The sequence below is a fragment of the Poecilia reticulata genome, chromosome 14, assembly GCF_904066995.2.
Source record: "Poecilia reticulata chromosome 14, P_reticulata-male-v2, whole genome shotgun sequence".
Classification (NCBI taxonomy): domain Eukaryota; kingdom Metazoa; phylum Chordata; class Actinopteri; order Cyprinodontiformes; family Poeciliidae; genus Poecilia; species Poecilia reticulata.
This window is the reverse complement of record NC_088843.1, coordinates 26,775,800-26,798,748: the sequence shown is the minus strand read 5'-3', so window position 1 is coordinate 26,798,748 and position 22,949 is coordinate 26,775,800. Positions and strand designations below refer to the sequence as shown.

The window sequence follows — 22,949 nt, the reverse complement described above, 5'->3', positions numbered from 1 at the left end:
CGACAATGCTAAAATCATGCCAGGTGAACCAGACCTAAAATTCACAAGCTCTACTCCTCTAGTCTCGACCACTGCCCTAAAGCGCTCCGACTCTGGTAACGCTTACACATCCCTTCAAAATAAGATAACAGATGCGCAACAAAAAGGAACATTTTACTTTTATGAAAATTTTAACTCGGATAACGACAAATCAATGGGAGCCCTGAGCTTGTTTTTCTGCAATGAGATGGTCCCATCTGGGAGTGATGGGAAACAATGACACCCAAAGTGTTGCTTATCCACAGTGTGCTTGGTCTCCAAGTGGCGAAGGAGTTTGAAGGCTTTATTGCCTCATTATAGAGTTGGTCGCCGCATATCATGCAGAGCGGGCTTGTAATGTGGGAATCACCTACTGGTCGAGGATAAATCCATTCTCCTTTCTCTTCTCTGGGCCTTTTCCCCTTTGCGAAGAAACTTTCCAAAGACATCTGATCCGTTTCTTACTAATTTTGCTGATTGTGGGCTCAATGTTGGCGCGCAAGATGTAACTGAGAGAATCCAGTTAAAGGATTTTCAAAATAAAAGATCCTCCAGACTCAGATAATACATAAAACGGAAATATTTAATTATTTGTTGTGCGGCCCGGTACCAATTGGTCCACCGACCGATACCGGTCTGTGGCCCGGGGGTTGGGGACGACTGCCCTAAAACACAATGATAAAAACTCTGATTTATTCATTTAGCATCTGCAGCTAACATTAACACAGCTGATTTGACTATTTTGTTTGGGTAACAAAAGGTGCTTAATAGAATATTCTACGAACCAGGTTAAGCTAATACTGACACTAGAGGAGTTCTGGGTAGAACATATCTACAGACAGACTTTTGTTTTTAATTTATTGAAAAATGTTTACATTTTTTGTACAGTTTTAGACTAATTACTGTCCTGAGTGTGTTGTTCTTCCAGCAGTTGGCAGTTTTTTTAGTTTTTATATTCCAGTTAACAATTAATCAATTAATAAATTACGTAATTATTTCAATTATCACTTAATCACGATGAAGCCGATTAATTGTTTCAGCCCTATTCCAAAATGTAAATACTTCCATCTGCACAGCATCCAAAACCAGAGGGAATAATTGCCCATACTAAACGACTCGGCTAAAAAAAAAAAACAGAATAAAAGACTAAAAACAGAACAAATGAGAACTAACAAAGGTGAAAACGATTAATCATTTTTGTCGTCTCGTCGCCTAGGTGATCGTGGATTTCTCCTCACCCAACATTGCCAAGGAGATGCATGTGGGCCACCTTCGCTCCACCATCATTGGCGACAGCATGTGTCGGCTGTTTGAGTTTCTGGGCTACGACGTCCTCAGGTCGGAGTTAAACACCTCTAGCCTCTGCAATCCGTATGATAGCAACTCCTGGAAATGCCTCTGTTGTTGTTGTTGTTTGTCACACTGTTTGTTGACGTCGGCAGGCTGAACCACGTCGGTGACTGGGGGACCCAGTTTGGGATGCTCATAGCTCACCTACAGGATAAATTTCCAGACTACCTGACAGTGTCTCCTCCCATCGGTGACTTGCAGATCTTTTACAAGGTCAGTTCATTGGGTTGGGCCTATTTCAGCTCAATAAAATACTTGGGGGTGCAGCAATTGCAGTTTTTTGGCCGTCACTGATCTTTTAAAGTCTGATTTTGGCTGATACCAAATCCTTTTTTGTCTTTTATGCTATTATCCTTGGATAGGTTAGAATAGGTCTATTAGGTTAGAATAGGTCTATTACATTTTTTGCAAAAAATCGTTTTTGGATCATTTTAGTCTGCTCGGTTCTACCTACTTGGAGTTCTTTTCAGAATCAGCAATTTTAGGGCTTCTGTTACTTTAAATCCAAATAAGTTGCATCTGGCCACGTCACGTTCAAATTGCTTCAAACAGATGAGCAATTATACAACTGTACATCTTTAAAAAGCAAAAGTGCAGACCTGCACAACCAGCAAGAATGCAGCAAGTAGTTTCTGTACATAGGGCAGTGGTCGAGACTAGAGGAGTATTTCTGTATAATTTTTTTTGTCTTTTCCAGCAGCCATTGTACAGTGCATACAATGCACAAGCTTGTTTTGGGTTTTGTTGGTAATTGGTTGGCGTTTCTAGGTGAGGGGTAATGCCTGCTGATTTGTGCCGTTAAATTCGGAGGTTTTTGAAACTGCTCAATTTCCAGACACCAAAAAAAAAACATTAACTTGTTGCCAAAAGATAGCTGGAAGTTAGTTTGGTTTTGTTGTCTTTTTTAAATAGTGTTTTTAGAAGTGAACACAGTAGAGACCCAAATGGTAGTATAAAATGAGCAAAATTAGAATTTTGCACAATAGGTGCCCTTGAAATGTTGCTAAATATAGCACCACAGTCTAAGTTTGCAAAAATGGGGTGATATTTGGTAATTGCTCACACTCAGATGGGACCTGGAGGACGGGTTTGCAATTAAAATTTGCGATAAACCAGAGGTGTTCATTCAAGTGTCATTATTTACAAAATAATGTAACGTTGGCACTTTTAATGAACTTTCAAGGCAACTTTTAAAGCAACTTTTAAAGCATCTTTGCATTAAAAGTGTCATTATTTATCGAATGACACTCCATGACAACAGTCATAGACATTCATAAAGACTCCTTCATGTTTATGACAGTGACATGTTACATAACATTTTGGGGGAAAAAAAGATAACTTATAATTTTTATGAATATCTGCTGCAGGAAATGTTGTCATTTTTAAATGAGCATCATTTTATTTATATATTTTTTTAGTTTAAAATAAAAATACATTTTCTTCTACAAGATGTTTATTTTTATGGAAAGTAATTTAAATGCACACAGTTTTCAACATACTGACTAAATAAAAGATTTAAAAATATGTTGCTGGTACTTTTGGTGCCATCCGATGCAAATATTTCATCAAAAAACGTCTAAAGCCATTTGTCATCATATCTACATAAAAAAAAAATTTGTTTTTGGGGTTTTTTATCCCCCATGTTATCAGGGCTCTGGAGCTGCAGGTTAGAATAATACCCGTGGTTTAGAATAATAGGAGAAAAAGAAAACAATTGAAAAAGTAAGGGAAATCTGAAGGTAAAAAATAAATGAATAAATAAAAAATTCTTCTCCCTTTTTGTTCACCAGGAGTCAAAGAAGCGCTTTGACGAGGACGAGGAGTTCAAGAAACGGGCATACCAATGTGTTGTCAGGCTGCAGAGCAAAGAACCCGACTTCATCAAAGCCTGGAACATGATCTGTGACGTTTCCAGGAGAGGTGGGCTTTCCATGACACTGAAAGAAAGACATACTTATGACTAAGTCATAAGATTATGAGAAGTAAGGTTAGCAAAAATAAAGACGCAATATTACTTTAAGAAAGTTGTAAAATTACGAGAAATAAGTTGTTTTAAAGGGGAAAAAAAGCTTCGATAGTTATCAATATCTGACATAATCAGCTCGGTAAAACTGACAGTCATTTCAAAGTCTTGCTGTTAATATTTTGATGCTGATGTTCTTTGTAAAACTGATACCGAACTGCAATGTCACAAGATTCTCAACACTCCATGACATACATTTTACAACTTTATTCTGGTAATATTATGACATTATTCTCACATCTTTATTGCTTTCTTTTCTTAATATTATAACTTTATACTCATAGTTTTATAACTTATTCTCATAATTTTACACCTTTACTCTTGTATTTTTACAAATGTATCCTGGTAATATTATGACTGTTCTCATTTTCTTCTACTTTATTATTCTCTTATTAATGTTACTCCATTCTTGTAATGTCAGAAAACGAAATTCTCCTAGTCTGGTCCTAATATGCAGTCATATATTTTACACTGTAAACTTCTTTTTTTTAAACTTCTTTTATTATAAAAAAAAGACAATGATTTAACTTTTTCTTACATTTCAATTTTGTCATTGAAACGACTTTTTACATTTCAGTCTATTCCTTTTTAAATATGTTAGTGGAACAAAGGTGACACAATAAGGTGTTTGAAGTAAATAAAATAATAAACTGAGGTTATAAATAATTCTAAAGTAGAATAAACCTGTTGGGATTGATTGATGTGATGATTCCAGAGTTTCAGAAGGTCTATGACTGTCTGGACATTAAGATCGTCGAGAGAGGAGAGTCGTTCTACCAGAACCGGATGACCCAGGTGGTGAAGGAGTTCGAGGACAAAGGTAAAACTCAAAGCATGACTTTATTCTGGTAATATTATGACTGTATTCTGCTGATATTACGATTTTATTCTGGTAATATTACTTTATTGAGGTATTTTTACAAATTCATAAAGTCGTAACATTTATTTTTGTATTTTAACACATTTATTCTGGCAATATAAAAAACAGTGAAAAAAAACACAGACGTGTATAAAATGTCAGATTTAGAGACAGAAAAACAGAACCCATCTTTGATCTTTCTGCGGCCTATTTTGTAATCTGTCACAAAGTTATTTAACTTTCTGTTTGTCAGCAGCTGGTGTGGATCAACTGATTGGATGGATGGAGGGATATATAGATATGAAATGTTTTTATTTTACTATTTTTTTATAGCATCTGTTTGTTCATCAGTCTACGTTTGTTCACAAATGGAAAAAAACAGGAGAAAATCGGTAAATTAAACGAACAATAGATGAATGCTTTGACATGACAGCATGCCAACACTTGAAGCCACCACCAGGAGGTGCTATTATCATAAATATCTGGTCTTGGGTATTTTTTACACTATTATTATAATCTAACTTCCTCATTTTTGTCTTAATTTCTAACTTCATCCCTCTACCTTTCTGCTGCCATTATTTCCTCCTCAGGTCTGGTTGAGCTGGACGAAGGCCGGAAGATCGTCTTTGTTCCAGGTCAGTCCATCCCGCTTACCATCGTCAAGTCTGACGGCGGCTACACCTATGACACGTCAGATCTGGCAGCACTGCGTCAGCGGCTCTTCGAGGAGAAGGCTGACATAGTCATCTACGTCGTGGACAGCGGGCAGGTGTGGATTTTTATGACTTCTGACCTCCTCCAGCCATCAGACTGCCAAGTTTCTGCCATTTTGTTTCAAGCTGCAGTGACTTCAGATTATCTTCTGTTGTCTCGGTGTGGTTTCTCCTCCCAGGGGACGCACTTTCAGGTGATTTTCGCTGCAGGACAGATGATCGGCTGGTACGACCCCCAAGTGACCCGGGTAGAGCACGCCGGCTTTGGAGTGGTGCTGGGAGAGGATAAGTGAGTCTTAACCCAATTCATGAATGGGTTGTTTATAAGAACATGGAAGAGTTTGTCTTTTGTTGAAACTAAACCTGCAGAGTGGTGAAGAACTACTGGTTCCCCTCAGTTAACCAGTTATGGTATCAAGAAATTAATTTTCAGCAGGAGGGGAAAATAAACCCAAACCAGATTGGTACGTTTATGACTCAGAGTAATAAATGGTCATATACACTGGTCATATAGAATTGAAACCAAAAGTACACCTTTTCTTTCAGTATAGCTACGTGTCCATTACAAATGTGCACAAAACTTTGATGATATTCCGCTGCTGAAAAAACACAAATTTGCAATACCGGTGTTTCCATTAAATAAAAAAAGTTGAATTTTAAATCATTAAAACCATCATCCACCTACTGTTTCCTGTCATCTTTTTCGCCAGTAGTAGCATCCAGTTGTTGATCACGTGACTCATGTGATGGGGAGGAGAAGCATTTCCATTGCAGTTGTGTGAAATCCCCTCATTTTGTTACAGCTGAAGCCCAACCTCATCCTAGCAGAAAAACGTTTTAGCAGAAAACATGTTTTGTTCTAATTTTTTTTTTATTATGCGTTTCCTTTACTTTCCAATTTGTGCAATTGTCATGTGATTAATTGCTTATAAAATTAAAGTTTGTTATTTGAGAGGGCAAACTTGCAGTATTTTGCCTTTACCAATATGTTTCTTGAAAATGGTGTCAAAACAACAACTGCAGTTGATCCAGAACGCTGCTGCTTGGGTTCCCTCTAAAACCAGGATGTTAGAGCGCATCACTTCAGTTTTAAAATCCCGACACTGGCTTCCTGTAGGTCCGAGAATAGACTTTAAAATACAGTTATTAGTTTATAAATCACTGAATGGCTTAACACCACAATACATTAAAGGTCTACAGTTGTTATACCAACCTTCCAGACCTCTCATGTCTTCTGGTTCTGCTCTGCATCCTCAGAACCAGAACCAAACATGGAGAAGCAGCTTTCAGCTTCTATGCACCACAAATCTGGAACAAACTTTCTGGAAACCGCAAAACAGCTGAAAGTGTTTTGCGTGCCTTTAAATCTAGTCTACAAACCAGCCTGTTTAAACTTGCTTTTAAAACGTATTCAATGAAACATTAAGCAACAGTCTGATATGTAACCATGGCATTTGACAAATTGTAATGTTTAAATTGTTGACTGTCTTCTATGACTTTGTATTTTTGTGTTTTCATGATGTAAGGCACTTTGAAATGCCTTGTTGCTGAAATGTGCTATACAAATAAAATTGGATTTGATCACCTGTGGGACAATTAATCATCCAGTAAAATTTGTTACCTTGAGAAGCTCAGTCCCATCTCTCACTCTTTTTTATCCCTTCCATCTTTCTCTCTGTTTTATTTTGTTTTTCTTGTGCAAGGTATTTATTTTTTTGCTGTTTTGCCCCCCAGGAAGAAATTTAAGACCCGATCTGGAGACACAGTGAGGCTGATGGACCTGTTGGAGGAGGGACTGAAGAGATCTATGGACAAACTGAAAGAGAAGGAGCGAGACAAGGTGAGACAACCAGCATCAAGATCTGATTTCCATGCTGCTGCAAGCTGGGAATCTGAGTTTTTTTATTGTAGAGTTTTATATTTATATGCATTTGGTCCATTTGTTTTAATAATTTTCTTGATTTTTAACCGTAAAAATGTTGATTTTTTTTCAGTTTTATTCATGTTTGTTTTTGTGATTTACTCTGAATTTAAATAGTTTACACCTGTAAAAGTTGTCTTTATTGTTCCTCCAGCTGTTCTTTTTCTTCACACCATTTATTGGAGGTTTCTCCTTTAGAATAATAACTCAAACCTCTCTTCTGTGCTGTAACAGCGCTGTTATTTCAGCTCGTATTGTAACAGTTTTTTAGCGATATTTAGTGTTAGATGTTAAATCTTTGATAAGCGGCCATTAAGTGAGCACCGGGACACCGTCCAGCTCGTTATTTCTGCCCCTGTTCGCTCTGAGGCAGGTTTTCACGGTAATGCTTCGCTTACTCTCCAGCAACCGTTAATTCTTTGCCCTGAGCCAAACCACAGGACTCAAACTGAACCAGAACTTTAGGTTTTATCCACTGAGCTCGGCCCGACTTCATCGCGCTTTGGGTTCTTTATCTCCCTGGTTTTTTCTTTCTCAACTCATAGCTGCACAGATGCTGCTTCTGCATCAACTTGTCTCTTCATTAAATCTCAGTGGTGGGAGTTGCAGATTTCACCCAAAGTGTGGGTAAGAAGCTGGAAACCTTAGTTGTGCAGTTGCTGGTGGAGTTGATTTTCTCTTCTATTTTCAGGGGAAATGACACCTAAACTTTTATCTTTTTCAACCTGCAGTTTTAAATCATGTCGCTTAATCTCGTTTATGTACTTTTTTTCCTCTTGTGTTATGCTTTTATTTCAGACAAAAGCGTGAGTCGCGCACATACATCTTTACTACATGAGGCGCTTGAGACTACCGTCCATGCTAACTAGTTAGCTTTTTTGCTTCTATCACAGTTGAGTGCAAATTTATTGCCAGTTGGCTGGATGATGTTTTTTGCCATGTAAAGCTAGCATGGCGTTTACCTGTCAGAACTTGGGAATAAATTCAAACTGGAAAAAGTTTTTGTTTTACTAAGATACAAGATTTATCTCATTAAAAAGAAAATATCTACTAGATTAAGTAAGAAGGTCATATCGGTAAAATATGTTTTACTTAATATGTTTTAGTCCACTTTATTCAAACTAGGTCGTTTGGGGAGCCGTGAATGCATAGTCAAACTCTGCTAAAAAGCAAACTGAAGTCTGCCTACAAACCTTGTTTTGGTCTCGTTGAAGTGATCTGTGGTGCAGGTCGAAAGCAGTTTAAACCCACCTGATGTTTCTTTTTTTTTGGGGGGGGGTTATGTGAGAAGCTGTCATCCTATAGTGGATATGAAAACCTGTGAATGTTTCGCTGTGCCTCTAAAGCACAATAAATCACATCTCCCAGGATGCTGTGACCTGCTGACTGAAGGACAAACCTTTAGTGGTTTATAAAATCTGAGTCTGCTTATTGAATTCCTCTGAAGAGAGAACTCTCTGGACTCAAATCCCTGGAAAAAACTTTTGATTAAAGTTTCTTTTACAAAAAAAGAGCAAAGCTCTGACAAAGATGACCTGGTGTTTATATATTTTTATAAATAAACTAACTTTCTCTGCGATGGACTGGCGACCTGAGGAGGCTGTACACCGTCTCTCACCCATTGACAGCTGGAGATAGGCACCAGCATCCCCCCTAACCACAATGGGGAAGAGGGTGTAAAAAATGGATGGATGGATGGAAAATAACTTTCTGATTTGAAGTGGGAGGAAAAGTTGGTGGATGTTAACTAACGGATACAACCTTAGACTATCTGGAATAATTTGTCCAAACTATTTCTATTGGTTTAAGTGAATGAAAAAATATTTTAAAAAATTATAATTAAAAAAAGCTTTTTTTATTTTTGTTTCTTCCTCATAGGCTGGTTTGTGGTTTGTACTTTGAAATATATTAATGTACATAATGAGTGTCGTAATATATCAGAAATAACTTCTAGAGGATTAAATTTTTTCCTTCCCATAACTAAAGATTACCGTATTTTCCGGACTATAAGGCGCACCGGACTATAAGGCACACTCTCAATTATGGAGTCCATTTCTGTATTTAACCCATACATAAGGCGCACCAGATGCTAAAACATACGGTCAACAAAAAAAAAAAGGTAGCAGAAACAAAACGGTAAGTTTAGTTGAACTTTATTCGACTATGTAACAATACACTCACGGAGTCGGAGTCAGTCTTGTTGGCTGTTCAGCAATGATGTCGGCTTTTGCGAAAGCTTGGACAACAGTTAAGGCAGATACATTAGCTCAGGCATCCACAATCCATCCACATATGGTGGCGCAACTCGCCCGGCGCTGCCTCCCTGTTTTAGTAAACGTGTGTTCGCAGTCTGTCATCCATCGCTCCCATGCCGCTCGCAACTTCTCTTTGAACGCCCTGTTTACACCAATGTCCAGCGGTTGGACTTCTTTTGTTAATCCTCCCGGAATGACGGCAAACTCCGAATTAGTTTGCTTCACTTCCTTTTTCACAGTAGCAGTGAGATGGGCGCGCATGGAGTCGCAGATGAACAGGGACAGTGATGCGTGGAAAAACCTATCTGGTTTTTACCGGAGGCATATGCTGCAGAACTCTGACAACAATTCTTTGATTGGTTTATTGCTGCCAGTGTACGTACTGTACACTTTACGTCTCTGTATCAGGGACAGATTATGGAATTCAGTGCACACATAAGGCACACCGGATTATAAGGCGCACTGCTGATTTTTGAGAACATTTAAGGCTTTTAGGTGTGCCTCATAGTCTGGAAAATACGGTATAATGTCTGTGAAAAGTATTCACCTCCTTCGATGTTTTTCCATTAGTATTACTTTACAAATCAGTCATGATTATACAAAATTTGACATAAAAAAAACAACAACAAAAAAACAAAAATTTAAGTGTAACAACCCTGTGTGAAACTCTGCCTCTCGCAAATTTAAAAAAATTCCACAGAAGTGGGCAGAGCCAAGATACACTGTGGTGTGGGGATGAGCGCAGGGGGAAAGTGGGGCTGAGGTCAGAATGCTGGAAGCACTTTTGCTATATTACAAACTTTAATATATTTAGTAACTTTAGCGACTCCTGTTTCCCAAACCCACCATAAAGTCTGACACAGGTGTCCATCCATGTATCGCTGTGACAAATGGGAGAATAGAGCTGCCTATGTACCATTCTACTGAAGGAGACAAGGGGTGAGACAGTTCCAGGTAAAATATTGCACAGTTCTGGTTCAGGGTTCAATGAAATGATTGAATATTCTGTTGGACATATTATCTATTGATATTGATCAAATGATATTGATATTGATCTATGGCAATATAAATTGTCGTTGAGGCCTAACAGAAACATAAAGATAGAACCTTAAATAACTCATGTAGACATCAAAAAAAGTTGATTTGGGAGTTTGAGGTGTAAAGTAACTGATTTCTTCAAAATAATGATTTTGACGTTGGGTGCACTGATTGGAGTTTTCTGGACAATTACCGATCTTTCAAAAGCCAATTTTGATTTTGGTCTAGGCTGATTTTTTTTATTTTTTTTATAATTTTTTGTCTGAAAAGTGGCATGTTTAACGCAAATGTGTAGACATTTGCGTAATAAAGATTATTAGATCAATTTTTTTCCTTCCTTTAAACTATGATCAGTTGTGACACTAGGAAAATAACTGGCCAAGTGACCACATAATGAAAATAGTTCTCGAAGAGTGGAGGAAATGCAATTCAGACTGCAGATTAATAAAGACGAATTCACAAAGAGTGCAGTGAGCAGGTCTATCAGTCAGCCCTCCTGGCTCTCCATAGCAGAGCAAAAGGGGACAGTGGCTGATTTTCATACCTTTGAGGAGGTAAATAAGATTGGATTGTGGCCACTACCCCGCAGTTGAAGTATCTGCAGAGCATTTCTCATGAATTTGTGTATTTATACTTCAAAAAGACAGAAGATGAGGAGATTGTAGGAACCCATTGAAACTCAAGGAAGAACATTGAAGCTGCAGCAGTGTCAACTGTGCAGACGTAGGTTCTCGGTGTCTGCAGTCGGTTTTAATGAGCTTCAGTTAGCAGATGGTAGATGTGGGCACTGACCCAGGCAGCCAGCAGACTGCCGGGCGAGGTGGACCTGCAGGGAAACCGTGCTGGCATCAGTCTCCATGCAAGTTTCTTCCCAATATCAGAATCTGTTGAGCTGAAAGTTGCTGAGTGTTGATGCCGCTGCACCCTAAGCTCCTGGTAGCACCCAACCAGGTCAGCGTCTCTTGTTTTTTGCACACCTGAACAACAGACGGAAACACAGGTGTGTCCTGTGGCACTGATTGGAAATAATCTCATCCGATAAAACTGAGAACTGCAGGAATGAAAATGAAACTTGGAGCTGTGTTGGTTTGCAACCTTGGTGAGACCTTGATAGAAAGATTAGCCCTGGATCCCTGGATGTGAGCAGACCCCATTATAAGACACCTTTGGGCTTCTTTTGATTGATTTATGAAAGGCAGCAGCAGCTAAAGACCGGGTCATCTGTCCATCTGTGTTCTGAAAAGACCTTTAACAAAGAAGAGATAAAGATGTTGAGTTTGCATAAAGATTTAAATCCACTAAGGGAAAAAACTGTCATAAAATGAAATTGTTTTAGACTTTAAAGTATTTGTACCATCTTGAATACTTTTTGGCTCTTATGGAATCTGACCATCTATCCAGTTTACCTTCCATCTGTCAAATTTACTTTCACTCTGTCCTCCATCCAATTTTTTTTGTCTAATCATAGAAATCATATATTTTCTTTACTTGTTCTTTTTCTGGTGGACTTTTTTCAGAAGGGTCGCCATGGTTGTAATGGAGAATACATGTTTGGAAAAGTTAGGTTTGTTAACCGCTAATTCACTAAAGAATCTTAGCTCTGCTAATGCTAAATTGCTAAATACACTAAAAAAATTATCTGTCTACCTGTTTGGGCAAACATATTGAAGGTAGATTCAACAATCTACCTTTTATATGTCTGTCCTTCCAAATTATCATCTGTCTATTCATTCATCAAGTCTGTCTTCAATCTATCTGTCCATTGGTCCAATTTACCTTCTGTCCATCCATCTAATTTCACTTCCGTATGCCCACGACTCTGTCCAATTTATCTTGAATCAGTCTGTCCTTTACATCACATTCTTCTGTTTGTCCATTTTAACTTCCATCTGTTTGTCCATCTTACCTTGCTAACAATTCTCTATCTTGTAGCCCTAGATACTTGACCTTCTGTGCTTTCATCCAGTTTTCTTTTTGTCCGTCTGTCCAATTTACATTTTGTTCAAATTGTATACATCAATGACTATTTTCTGAGTTCCTTTCATGTTTAATTTGATGACTCGTCTCTTACCTTGTCCGGATTTGTCCTGTTAATTCTTGTCTTGTCGAGTCACATGGTGGTCTCAGTCTGTTCTGCTCGACTGCAGGTTTTTATTTTCAGCTGCTCTCATTTTAATCTCCCTCTTTACTCCCTACGGAGTCGGAACCAGATTAGCTGGTTTAATCTCTGCCTCAGGTTCAGTAAACTAATGATGGAAGTTAAACTCAGCTCACTGCTTTGACTCTTAGAAGGTGAAACAGTCTTCAGTTATTACAGTCTGATGAAGGCCATCCATTTATTGTTGATTGTGGTCTTAATTTTGTCATCTCTGCAGGTGCTGACTCCAGAAGAGCTTGTTAAAGCCCAGAGAGCCGTTGCTTTTGGCTGCATCAAATACGCTGACTTGTCTCACAACCGCATCAACGACTACGTCTTTTCCTTCGACAAGATGCTAGACGACCGGGGCAACACGGCGGCCTACCTGCTCTACGCCTTCACCCGCATCAGGTACAATCCCACCACTTCTTTCAGCATCTGTGGCTTCCAGCAAAAAAAGCGAAGGGGTGGAGAGACATTGAAAACTGGTGAAATACGGATCTTTTAAGATGCTGTACGATTTGTACACCCTACTGTCCTCTACATTGCAAATAGTAGTTCATTATTGGGAATTTTGTCAACTGTATGCAGGGTTTTATTATCATTTTAGTAACTATTAGCTTCTTGTTGAGCTTAGCTGGTAAGGATGCAAACAATTACTTACAATTAATTGTTGAGTAATGGTTTATTAGATTAACATTTGTTCCAATCGATTCACTAGTAATGTCCGCTTAGACCTTCTCTTGGTGTTGTAGTTTTTCCCCCATCCATCAGAGGGTGCTGCGGGTTTCATTAAGTTGAACCAGACCGTTGATACAGAAACAAAGATGGCGGCCATACTAGAATGGAAAAAAGAGAAAAGGCCCAAACAGAGTCTGCTGTGGAATGGAAAAAGCACTTTATGTTTCAAAATATAAACAGTTGACAAGCTTCTTACTGTAAGTTTCACCTAAATGGCTCTCATTCAGCCAAGCTGCATGACGGAGCACCATCAACTTCTCAACCAAAAATGACTAGGAAGGCGAGAATGTTATGACAGAGAAAAGTTGTAACATTATGGAAAATAATATACCAATAAGAAAGGTTGAGTTTGAGGGCTGAGAAGGAGTTAATACACTTCATGTAGTGATGTTTTAGCATTTAGCAACCACAGACGGTACTGTATGAACATCTCTTCGTTCATGGGGATTTATGCGTATCACATATTTTATTTTTTTCAGTTCAGCAACCTAAGACATTCCTGTTTTGTTACATATTTTTAATATCTAAGTTTAATAATGTGAGACATGATAATGGTCGACTCTCTTATATAAAGAGGTTTTTAGCAAAATAGCTGATTATCAGTTAATTGTTGTTTGATCAATAAGATAAATAAACCTTAAATTAACTCATTAATTGCTAACTTGCATCACTAGCTGTTTGGACAAAAAGGATGAAACATAACTAGAGATGTGCCAATCAGGTTTTTTCCTGCCGATTCCGATCATACCGTATTTTCCGCACTATAAGGCGCACCTAAAAACCTTCAATTTCCTCAAAAGCCGACAGTGCGCCTTATAATCCTGTGCGCCTTATATATGGACCAATATTGAGGCACAACAGGTCTAGCAACTACGGTAAGCAGCCGCCGACTTCATTTTCGCCCGGAGAAGAAGAAGTGACGGAGAATGCGGCGGCAGCGCGTCGGTTGGTCTGTGTTACCCAGAGAGCAGTTGGGCACAATATCGCAACACCGTGAGTGAAACGACTGGGGCAGCCTACTATATAAAGCACTCGGGGACCACTTCTTTACAAATGTGGATGTGGAACAAATTGGCAACCCAAACTGAGGCGTCTATTCTATGCGCCTTATAATGCGGTGCGCCTTGTATATGAAAAAAGTTTTAAAATAGGCCATTCATTGAAGGTGTGCCTCATAATCCGGTGCGCCTTATAGTGCGGAAAATACGGTAATTATTGTTTTTTTTAAAATCATAAGCACTACTGGATACATTATGTGGAAAAAGGAACCATGAATTCCTTTAATTTAGACAAAAACTTGTTTTTAATAACTTTGTCCAAGAAAAAACAAAATATAACAGGCATTGTGCAAATTGTACTGCTATCGGTAATACTATCTTTAACAGACTGAAAGCATATGAAGGCTCTGAAGAGGATAAATAATGCAAAAAGTCAAAATAAAACCTCTCAACATTGCCAAAAAATTCAAGTATAAAACTTAACATTCAAAGGCAAATACAGGTTTCATTACAATAAACAATCCTGAGTTACTGAATGAAAACTTCCTGATAGCATGGCTAGCTGATTAACGCTAGTTCTCAGTGGCTGTTTCTGACTGAGCGGAGTAATTATGCAGAACAGGGAGGAGGCAGAGGAGATGATCTGTCGTGTTAGGACAGCGAAAGTTTTAATACGTATGTAAAAAGCTGTGCGCTGCTTTACCTGCAGTTATCTAATCGCTCCATATGTCTTTTTTTTACTGCAGTGAGCCTTGATATAGCCAAACTCTGTCAAGTATTGCATTGTTTTTATGCTGTATTAGATTCGTCGTGTTGATGCATTTTGACGTGCTTCAATCCTGAGGTAATTTTCCGCCGTAACACGCAAACTTCCCCATTCACTCAGTGCGTTATAGTTCCACATCGCTTAGGATTTGTTGCTGCGCGTTTGCGCAGAGTGAAGAAAAGAGGAGCCCAGCTGCACAGGCAGGCTGCGAAATGAGAAGAAGGTGATCAGTTTGTGTGATCGGCAACAAGAGACAATGATTGGTGATCACCGATCATACACTTTTTCACAGAAATCGGCCGATTATGATCGGTGGCCGATCGATCGGCACACCTCTAAACATAACTCATTGGTTTGGCCAATAAACAAAATAATTTGAAAATTCAAGGCACTCTGTGAAAATCTAAAAAGTAGAATTACATATATATACACATTTCTAACCTTTTTTGTAGTCATTTTTCTAAATATTTGAGGATGGAGGAGTTGAGTTGAGTTCCAGCTATTGTTCATAACACTGTGGTTTGCCAATCCTCTCCTTGGTGGCAGCCAACCTGCACAGCTCTTCCAGGAATCCTGGCTTTTCCTGGTTGAGTTTCACACCTGGAAGGACTCGTCTCTCCTGTAGCATTTCGATAAACCTTATACCGACACACTTTCTTGTTTTATCAAGAAATCCAAAAGTTTAGGAAGTAAAATCTTCATCTTTCTCTTCTCTGTCCGGTTGGAAAACCTCCCACATCTACCTTCATTACCCATAATCCTGTGTTGGAGGATTAGTCTTTGGGGCGTTCCTTATCCCCGCCGTATCGAGCGTCGCCTCTTCTTCCTCTCCATCCTCCCTGGAGGAGTTAGGATCTGGATGGCAGCATGCCTGGCAGAGATTATCTAGTTTTTAATTTTTTCTAGCAAAGAGTCTCACTTCAGAGGATTTGTCAATCAATAGCTCACTCACTGTGGGTGACTGACCCCCTCATGAGTCACAGGAAGTGAGACGTAAAGATTGAAGTCCTTTAACCTGATCAGAAGTTGCACTTTTTATTGTTTCAAACCAGATTAGAAAGAGGAAACCTCTTTAAAGATCTGGCTTTTAAATGTTTAAACAGTGAATCAGTGTGGCAAACTGTGGTAAGTTTTTCATTATAGTTTAATTTTATTTCATTGTGACTGGAGATGCACCAATAACAGCAATCTGTTATTGTTGACAACCAGTATTATATATATATATTCTATGTCTTTCAATGCCCTTTCCTTTGGACACTCTTAAGAAAAACATTAAAAAAATGTACTTAGAAAATTATTGGTTGTTAATATTGGCCCAGTTTTATTTATCGGACCGATATGTTAAAAAATGACTAATATCAGCTGATGCTCATTTTAGTGCCGATATTGTGCATCCCTATTTTTTACTTTTTGTGTAATTCTGTCGGTCTTAGTTAGTCTTTAGTTTGTTTGCTCATTTGTATTAGTTATTAGTTAAATATTTAGTTTTTATTAGTTATAGTAATAGTTTTAGGTTTTACATGTTTTGATTAAGTATAAGAGCAGAATTAAAAAAGGTCAAAGTATTGTGATTATGTATACACCGATTGGGTAATGAATACTCAACAGAAGATACCATTTTCAAAAAATATGTTGTCATTATTGAATAACCAACTGACTCGGGTGTTTTCCTTCAACTTTTTCATGGAACGTTTTGTGGATTAAAAGCCACCAGCAGGAGTACAGACTACCATAATTTGCAGACAGCTGATGTAAACTGTGTGTGGGGAAAAACAATTAAGTTTCACAGTTTGAAAAGCTAAAACGTCATAAACACCAAACGAAGGATCTGATCTTATATTATAAGTAATAAGAATTATTATGTGTCAGTTTTACAAACGTACCATATAGTTCCAGCTAGTTATAATTGATTAACATTTTATTTATTTCAGCTTAGTCAGATGTTTTCTAACTTCATTATTTCATTAGGTTTAAGTGTAATAACCTTGCAGTGAATGGATGTCTATATATTTCTCTTTTGATGGACCTGCCAGGTCCATCGCCCGTCTGGCCAACCTGGACAAGGCCTTGCTCAAGAAGGCCGCAGAGACCACAGAGATCCTGCTGGACCATGACAAGGAGTGGAAGCTGGGGAAGTGCATCCTGCGCTTCCCGGAAATCCTGCAGAAGATCCTGGACGACCTATTGCTGCACACGCTGTGCGACTACCTGTACGAGCTCGCCACCACCTTCACTGAGTTCTACGACAGCTGCTACTGCGTGGAGAAGGACCGGCAGACAGGTGAGCCTCCAAACAGAAACAGGTGCTTGAAATCCTTGAAAATTCTTGGATTTCAATTAAGTGTTCTCAAGGTTTGAAAGATACTTGATATTCAAACTGCACAGTTTTATAATGAAGTGCAATCTAACGTTTGACTAAAAGCCTAAATTTAGAACTTTATTTGCAGTTGAAACCATTTTTTTTACACATAATAAAAAGACACACACACTTTTTTCAGTCTGAACTAAATCAGACTAAACATTTCTTGTTTTAGGACGGTTATAATCATTAAAATTATTTCTATATACTGAATGCCAGAAAATGCAAGAAGAGTAATTTTTTAGAGGTATTTTTGTACATTTCTTGCACCATTCATGTATAAGGTGTGAGCAGCACATAAAATTTTTACATTTTAGTTTACCTTGTCCCTGCTCTACAATATCTTAAGACATTATTAACAGTAATAAATGTCATATAATTAGATTAATTAGTATTTTTATCTCCACATGGTGCTGGAGAAGTTTGAAAATCTACCTTGAAAATGCTTGAATTTTACCATGGGAAAAGTGTACAAATCCTCAGGAAGTTAAGGAATACAACACAGTGGAAACATCTGGATTTTAACTGTTTTCCAGGTCAGAATAGGTATGGAAACTGATTTGCTTCCAGGCTTCATTCCCAATCGAAGTGTCATGGGGAGTTTACTCACCTGATAGTCCCGTAGACTCGGTTCAATTCGGGACTGAAATTGCAACTTTTGTTACATCTTCAGCTGCTGCAGTTTGCTCTCACACCGCACTGTCAAAACAAACCAAACCTTTTGACAAACCTGTCCTCTCCATCGCCTGTGGGGGCAGTGCACTTATAACTACTGAAGGAAAAAAATCTGAAAACATCTGAAGACACTGAGCACAACTTCCTTCCTCAGGAAAACTAAACAAAAATGGAGTAGCATCAGATTTTAGTGAATTTCTATTTTGTATCTGGTAAAAGGCCACAAGCCTTTTCTCTCCCACTAGTGTGTTTGTTTGGGTTGAATTTACCCAGAATGGCTTGCGCTGTAATTCCCTTCCTGCTTTTGGAGCAGTCTCTGGTCTGTCTGGCATTCACATATGCATTCTATCCGCACCAAAGTGTATTTCAACCAAGTGGAGACCGGTGTTTGTAGGTGGACCAGAGTTCACTTGTTTGGTCCACATTAGAGTTCGATTACACATTCACACCTCCACAAACGAACCAGGCAGTTAAAGGGAACTAAACAGGTCTGGTGTGAACACACTCTTAATGTTGTATGAATTTATACATCTGTCCATCCCTTTGTTTTTCCATTAGTCAATCATTGACCTTTTATCAAACTGCTGATCTATCCAATGCAAATTGGACAGATGGGATTGATGCATTTGGACTGTCAATCTGTCCAAATGCATCATTCAGTTCATCCATCTGTCCATATGTCTGTCATTTTCTTCTCAATATTCACTAAAAGAAACAGAACTATTGGACCTGAGAAATGCGCAGAAAACTTGTAATCCATTTATTACCTTTAATGGATTAATATTTAGTCATCGAAGGAATTTTCACTCAGACTAAAAGTAAATTCCTGGTTTACTTGCCTGGTTTAAAATTTGGTTCATTTGTGTTTCTCTACCTCTGAAGAGATATTCATAATTTAAGATTTTATTTTGTTCATAAGTTGTTTTCCCACAAATTACGGTAGAGAGGTTTTCCCTTTCTACCTGCTTTTCTCAGCTCTAAAATGTAAAATAAGCCAGCAGGAAAGCTTTTCAGTACAACTTACTTAACAACCTGTTGGCATATATGCTAATTAATGAATAACAATCCAAAAAGCCAGCATGCTTTTTTTGTGTGCTTTTTGCAGCGTCCCCTCTTAGATTGATTACATTTTCATCATACCTTGTCTTTCTCAAAAAGTCGAGGAACTAAAAATGCCGATTTAAATATAAAGATATGACAACAAAGATGGAAAAGTCTGGAATTTTGTTGTTCAAATCGGAGCAACTTTTTTGATGGTTTTAATAGTTAAGTACAGAAAAGCAATTCCAGCTCTACGGATCTCTGTCTTCTTCCTCTCAGCTGTTTAGTTTTAAAAATGGATGTTTTAGTGTTCTGGAAGTGAGTCTGCAGATTAGCGGGATGTCTCACTCTGATGGGGTTTCAACTAAAAGCAGCGCGCCGTATGTTAGTCCTCCTTCCTGGAAGTGTTTTATCCCTGCCGTGCTGGAGTGTGAGCACTTCAGGCTTAGAGCTGATTTATTATGCTAATTCTCCACACACAAGCTGTAACTCCAGTAGGAGTTCATTGTGATTTTTTTCTCTATTTGAAAGCATTTACTATGCTTTTACATTAAAGATGGACATAAAGTATGCCTTATTTCAGTTTTGCTTTATGTCAAGGCACAATTCAGACTTTTAAATCAAGTTGTAAAACATCAAATGAACAAAATACTGAACTGCTTAAAAAAACGGAACTAAAATTTCACAATAACAAACTTTGCTGGATGATAAATTGCCCCAGAAGTTATTGTGAAAAATTATAATTTTGTTGTTCTGAGACCATTTTCAAACAATACATTGGAAATAATGCAAGTCCACCCTTTCACAGATCGATAAAGTTTTATTCATAATGAACATTTAACACTGGTACTGGAAGATATTTTAAATATGGAAAATGAATAAATAAAACACCCTAAGCAACATATAAGATTCTCTAAACAAAATTACCCTTAAAAAAAAAGGTCTAGTTTGGACCAGTGCGTCAGACTGAAGCCAGACTTTGATGCAAGAATTAGTCATCCAAATGGAAATGATCAATCTTGTTTCAATTTATCATGCTATTAATTAATTTATTGTTTGATTTATTGGTTTCAACTTGAAGTATGACAGTTCTGAAATTTGTTTTGTTTCTGCATATTCAACCAGAGACGTTCTGTTTGTTTCTCTCCTCCTTGATTCCCTCGGGTAACTCCAGGGAAGCATCAATGTGTGTTAAATCTAAACTTTTTCCTCATTGCTGTTTTTTTTTTTTTCACATGTAAATGTGAACGTCTTTCCTCAGTTCACATTAATGCGTCGTCTTGTTTGTGTAAATTACAGACAGAGCTTGCTGTCTGCAGACGTCCACGCCTCTTTAACGAGCGCTCTGCCTAATGCAGCCTGCGCTGCTCGTTATGGACCACTGGGTTTCTGCTCCGTCACGTGGTTCCGACCTGATGAGCTGGACGCTCGTTGTGCACTGGATGTCTGGGTCATTTATTTTTATTTGTTGTTGACTAAAGAGAGTGTCGTTAAATCTGACTTCTGACCTCTGATCACTTGTTGGTGCCTCAACATTGGTCTCATTTAATATCTACCAAACATTTTCTTAATTTCTACTTTCCATCTTTGATCATGTCTTGTGGTTTCAGAGAACGTTCATGCATTAGCCTCAAGATAATCTGTTGGGTTTTTTTGTCCAAGACTCATTTTACTGACTGTGCTGTCTTAGGAAAAGGGAAATGTACAAGTAAACGGATGAAGTTTGTTAAAAAGTAAAAGCTGGAAGTTTTTAGCCAAAACTGCAACTGAAGTAATCTTCTTGCACAAGCCCTCTGTATCTTAAGTAAATGCAGTAATTAAAAGAAATCATCTTCCTTTTCCTGTTTTTTTCTAGTTTCCATCCGTAATGTTAACATACATTTCCAGTCAACCAGCATTAAGACCATGTTAATTTTGAGCTTATATTTTATCATTTCATAATTGAACAACATACAAATTAGAATTGTGATGCTCAGTTACGTCATTTTAGTTCTGATTTATTATTTTTCTTGTAAGTTTTTTTTTTTTTCTACTCGAACAAAAAAGCAGTAATTGCTATTCCTTCCATCGATCATTGATCACATCCCCTACTCCAACGTCTTTCGAATTTCTAGAGAGTTCAAGAGTATCGGCAAAAGCAAATGTGGTGGATTAGCTGGAGTGTCAGCCAGGACGTTATTGAAATATTGACTCTTCTGCCCTGACATGGAGCTGTTAGCATGTCACAATAGTCATACGATTATGATATAGCAACACTCTTCAGTCAGAGATGTCTGCAGATTCACTGCTATTGGAGATCCTTCCTGCCCACAGCAATCTTCATCAGATTTAACCGTGCACCTTTTTTTTTAAATAAAATTTTTAAAGAAAACTTGGGGGGTTTTTTCCCCGTAAAGGTGTTTTTATACTTTAGGTTTAAGGTAAAACTCTTAGCTCTGAGTTTTTATTTTATTTTCAACTGTTCAGACCCAAAATTATGGAAAAGTTAGAAAGTATGATTAAAAATCTGACTTGGCTTAACCTAATATCAATGCAAATTATACCTGTTATGAGTTATAATTTTTAACCCATAAGATGGAAACTTTTGGTGGATTTTAAAGTTTAGACTCTAAATAAAACAGAGTTCTGAAGTGGTTCAAACTGAGTCAATAACTAGGTTTTTTCCCCTTTTAATGGGTCAAGTTGTGAAAAATCAGATTACTTGATGGCAGATCTAATGAAAAGCTTAATAATGAATTTGTTTCTCTGTCTTTAGGTGAGGTGAATAAGATCAACATGTGGAGGATGCTGCTGTGTGAAGCCACAGCCTCCATCATGGCCAAATGCTTCGACATCCTGGGCCTCAGCCCGGTCCAGAGGATGTGATCCCGTCTTCCTCCCATTTCAACTCAAACTACAGGAGCTCTCAGTCAGTACTACAAAGGACTGTCATTTCTGACTAAATCTTATCAAATCAGAGGGAAAATGTTAAGTTTGGTTCATTAAATATCATCTCATATGAAGGATATTTTTCTAAATAAAGAGCCATTCTGAAACTGAATCTTTTTTTTTTGTTGTTGTTGTTTATCTGAAACTTTCTGCAGAAGGAAAGAAAAACTGAACTGCCAATTTTAGAAATGTCTCACTTCCTTTCATATCAGGTGTGAAGAGGAGGGAAATTACAGATTGTGGTTTATTTAGTACCAATTTGCACCTGGAGTTAACATCTGGATAATTACTTCCAGCCCAGAAGGAAATGCTGTTACACCTGGAGAAATGGCCAACTGAAGGGTCACCAACACCTGCCCACATTAAGCTAAACAAACAGAGCTGCCATGTTTTACTTTTGGTTTCAACCCCTTGTGTGACTGCAGAGGCACAATTGCCTACATGGGTCAGAAAGTAATTTACATCTCTGCTCTGAAGATAGCTTCTAGTTGGGTTCCTCAGTAAAGGGTTATTGACAATATTTGATCAGCTCTAGTTTGACGTCTAATTTGGGTCAAACCTGATTTATTCTGCGTTGATTTAAAGAACTCTAAACCCCAAACACAGTTTGGGACCTGGGAGGCTTTATCAGGAGCCTTTTGATACTTTTAAGACCACCTTTAAATTAGGTATAAGGTGCAATATCCATCAAAACAATGTTCCAAACTTTTCTTGGTTTTACTTGTCAGATATCAACCAAATTGTGAATTCTGAATCATCTAAAACCCAACTTCTAGAAAGAGATGCTATTAAGGGCTATTTTCTTCATAATTTGGACTTTAATATCAGAATATTAACTTGTACAATACAGTAAATGGTGGGAGTAACCTGCTTTACTGATAAAGATGTGAGTTGTGCAGGTGAAAAACTAACTTTCTGAAGGAACATGTTAGATTTATGTTTATTATTCTGTCTTTTCTTACTGATTAAACTGTGACCGATTCTTATAATCCCTAATCTTCTGTGTCCTCTTCCATACTTCTGAGCCTTGAATTCAGACCAGTGTTTATCAACACACTGTTAATGTTTAACATTAACGTATAGTTTGTTAATGCTAAACATTAACATAAACATTATATGAAACTATA

The 22,949-nt window shown here is 37.8% G+C and overlaps 1 protein-coding gene across 1 annotated transcript in view; it reads left to right on the top strand.

The window, feature by feature from the left end:
* The window catches only part of rars1 (arginyl-tRNA synthetase 1), a 36,520-nt gene extending 14,586 nt beyond the window's left edge, over positions 1-21,934 (top strand). The window contains exons 6-15 of the mRNA XM_008428441.2: positions 1,235-1,356; positions 1,461-1,581; positions 3,159-3,288; positions 4,107-4,211; positions 4,841-5,019; positions 5,143-5,252; positions 6,698-6,803; positions 12,553-12,725; positions 16,853-17,100; positions 21,650-21,934. Coding sequence (XP_008426663.1) covers positions 1,235-1,356; positions 1,461-1,581; positions 3,159-3,288; positions 4,107-4,211; positions 4,841-5,019; positions 5,143-5,252; positions 6,698-6,803; positions 12,553-12,725; positions 16,853-17,100; positions 21,650-21,759 — 1,404 coding nt within the window. The 3' untranslated portion in view covers positions 21,760-21,934. The remainder of the gene's footprint in view (positions 1-1,234; positions 1,357-1,460; positions 1,582-3,158; positions 3,289-4,106; positions 4,212-4,840; positions 5,020-5,142; positions 5,253-6,697; positions 6,804-12,552; positions 12,726-16,852; positions 17,101-21,649) is intronic.
* The last annotated feature ends 1,015 nt before the right edge of the window (positions 21,935-22,949 follow it).